Source organism: Fukomys damarensis, unplaced genomic scaffold, assembly GCF_012274545.1.
Source record: "Fukomys damarensis isolate Sample0158 unplaced genomic scaffold, DMR_v1.0_HiC HiC_scaffold_34, whole genome shotgun sequence".
Lineage (NCBI taxonomy): Eukaryota > Metazoa > Chordata > Mammalia > Rodentia > Bathyergidae > Fukomys > Fukomys damarensis.
The window spans coordinates 22,492,933-22,495,975 of NW_022900946.1; the positions used below are offsets into that span (position 1 = coordinate 22,492,933).

At 53.3% G+C, this 3,043-nt stretch overlaps 1 protein-coding gene across 5 annotated transcripts in view; it reads right to left on the minus strand.

Moving 5' to 3' along the window:
- Positions 1-674: 674 nt before the first annotated feature.
- Rab11fip3 (RAB11 family interacting protein 3) overlaps positions 675-3,043 on the minus strand; it is a 44,341-nt gene continuing 41,972 nt past the window's right edge. For all 5 annotated transcript variants that reach the window (XM_010620602.3, XM_010620605.2, XM_010620601.3 and 2 more), the window contains 4 exons: positions 2,673-2,810; positions 2,310-2,465; positions 1,593-1,733; positions 675-1,523 (listed from right to left, as the gene is read on the minus strand). In XM_010620602.3, coding sequence (XP_010618904.1) covers positions 1,410-1,523; positions 1,593-1,733; positions 2,310-2,465; positions 2,673-2,810 — 549 coding nt within the window. In that variant the 3' untranslated portion in view covers positions 675-1,409. The remainder of the gene's footprint in view (positions 1,524-1,592; positions 1,734-2,309; positions 2,466-2,672; positions 2,811-3,043) is intronic.

Here is a 3,043-nt window from a genome sequence, read left to right on the forward strand (position 1 = left end):
TTTTTTTTTTTCATGTGTATACACAGATAGTTTTTCTCTCTGGAAAGTATTAAAAAATTGATCAACCTTCAATCTATAAAAAATACCTACTCTACATGATAGAAAAATCTCTCTTCCAAGTTTACACTGATTTACACCCAAGACTTTCCCCAGAATGTACAACACGAGGCAACATCTTAAATTGTAGTGTAGAAGGGCCACGTGGAGGGATGCAGGGCAGCACGCATACATTCACACTTGTGTGCACACTCATGCACGCGCGCACACACACACACTTGCACACAGTGGGGTGGCCAGTCTTTGTGACAGGTCTTGGTCCACCTGGGAATGCCTGAGGACTCCCAGGCTCGGGGAAGGCCCAGTAGCTGTGAGGTGGCACTGCCCTTTTGGGTGGGGCAGGCACTGTGCAGGAAGGCCACCCAGTACTCCTGTGTCCTTAGACAGCAGCCGTGCCCACACTGCTGCAGGACATACCCCAGGGAAGAACAAAACTTCAAGTCAGACGCTCAGAAGGAACCAGAAGGAAACATGGTTCCAGATACCTAGACTCTAGCCTGGGAAATGTGGACTTCATCCAGGGCAGTGATGGTCTGCCTAGAGGGTTGGACTCCAGGAGACCAGGGCAGGTTGTACCTATACAACAGCGGCCCCTGTAGTTAGAGGACCAGCAGTGTCCAGCCCATTAAGGAAATAAATTCCTCACAGTCAAGATCTCAAGTCCTGAAATCAGAGAAAAGGGTCCTAGTGCACTCCTGACCTAGCCCCCACACAGAGCCCTTGAAGGTTACTATAGTGAGAGTCGGCATGGAGTGGCTGTGTGGCTTAGAGGTCCCTGGTCTGGAAGCTGGACAGAGATGGCCACCTGGCTGGATGATGGCCTGAGCTGCTCAGGGAGAGACCCTACACATACCAGCCTCCCCCTTCTGGCCTTCCCGTACCATGTCCCATGGGAGGATTCAGGACTTGGACACCATTCAGGAGTGGCTGGGATGGGGTGGCACCATGTGAGGGTGCTTGTGTGGGCAACTGCACCCCTGGTAGGGACCCGTTTTCTTCCTCTCTGCCTAATAGGGCTGCGTGGTGGGAAGAGGGGTCGGAGGGCTCAGCGGGCTTGAGAAGCTGTCCCAAACTCTGCACAGATTAAGAGCCCATCCTTGATGACCAGAGACGGGCACTGTAGCCAGGCAACTTGGGGTGAAGAGGCCCTGCCACAATCCTTGCCTGCTGTGGGCTCAGTCTCACTCAATCCCAGGGGTTCCCCTCCTTCCCCCCTTCCCCACTGCCCAAGAACCCCCGCATGCCCTGGGCTTGGCAGGCTGGGGACCTGCTGGTCTCGGCTCCTTATGGTATGGCGGGGCACTCGGGATGCTGGTGGCGTCCTGAGCCAGCCCAGACTGGGCTCTGGTGTCCTACTTGACCTCGAGGATGGATGGGTTGGTTTCCATGATGGCCACGATAATCCTGTCAATGTAGTCCTGTAGGCGGAAGTTGATCTCCTCCTGCTTCTGGATGGCTTCCATGAGCTGTGGCAAGAGCAAGGGGTTGGTGTTGGGCACACGGACTTTGGGGCACAGACAGGAGGGGAACGCTACCTCATCACGAGAGACTGAGCTGATCTCTGCAGCCAGGGACTCAGAGAAGGCTGTGGAGAAGAGGCTTCTGGCACCCTGGATGCTGAGAGTAATGATCTGCCCATTCAGTTCATCGTTCTGCTCCTTCAGGCTGCGGTTGTCCTACGGAGCACAGTAGCAAGAGCATCGTCATGCTTAGCCAGGTCAAGGAAGCCTGCGGCTCAGTTACCCTCCCAGGCCAGCTGTTTGGTTTAGATCTAAAATGTCTCCTAGGGCCAGGGATTTAGCTCAGTGGCGCTGCCACCTGCCCCACAAGCACAAAGTCCTAAGTTTGATCCCTGATACAAAAACAAAAAACAAACTAAAATGTCTCCCAAAAGTCTGTGTTCAGAGGCTTTTGTAGGGTGATTAGATCATGGAGGTGCTAAATTCATCTGTGAATTACTCCATTCATGAGTTTATGCATAGTTAGGAGGTGGGGCCCAGCTGGAGGGATGGGTCACCAGAAGGGCACATTCAGGTCCCTTGTTCCTCCTTCCTCTCTCTGCTTCCTGCCTGCTCTTCCACCGTGCCACTTCTGCTTTGGGGCCAGCTAACCATGAAACGAATCCCCTGAAAAGTGAGCCAAATTAAATTTCTCCTCTTTTAAGCTGTGGGTGTCATGTATTCTATCCTAGTGATGCGAACGCTAGTACTCTGGCCTTCAGGAAGCTTCTGTGGGGCTGGACTGAGCCATACCTGCTTGAGCCTGCGGACCTCCTGTTCCAGCTCACTCTCCCTGGTGCGGCTGTGGTACTCCTGTAACCCCAGGCTGCTGCTGCGGCCCCGCCTCTGCTCAGCCTCCAGCCTGAGGAGCTGCAGGTGCTCCAGCTGCTTACGGAGGTCCTCAATTAGCTGTGAAGGAAGCACAGGGCAAGCACCTGTTAAGTCAGCCTGGCTGTTCTCCTGAGAGGTCACTAGCCCACAGTCCAGGAGGTCACCAGGTACCAGCAGCCCTGCTGAGAGTAACAGCTAAAAGCCTTTATCAAAGAGACAGAGGCTCTGGCCTCCCTGAGGAGCAGGCTGCATTGGGCAGGGTAGGGGACAGCTGGCCCTGCTCACCTCTTGGGTTGTCTCCTTGTCTCTCTGGAATTGGTGCCGCTCATGGCTCAGCCTGTCCCCTATCTTCCTCTTGTTCTCCTGTTCCTCACTGAGCCTCAGCGTCAACCCTTCAATCTCATCCAGCAGCTTCTGCTTCTCCTACAAAAATAAGACCCGCGTGGAGACCTGGCACCTCCAGCCAGTACATACAGCTTGTCCCTGAAATTATTGTGCAGTTTAGTGTCACTGACTGGGAATGTGTCTAAGCCTTCCTATTCAGGCTGCACTGCCTCATGGCCAATGCACACACAAGCTACAAAAGTTGTTTCTCAAAAGGCTGAGACTCGGTCCCTGTACCAAAAAAAAAAAAAAAAAAAAAAAAAAAAAAAAAA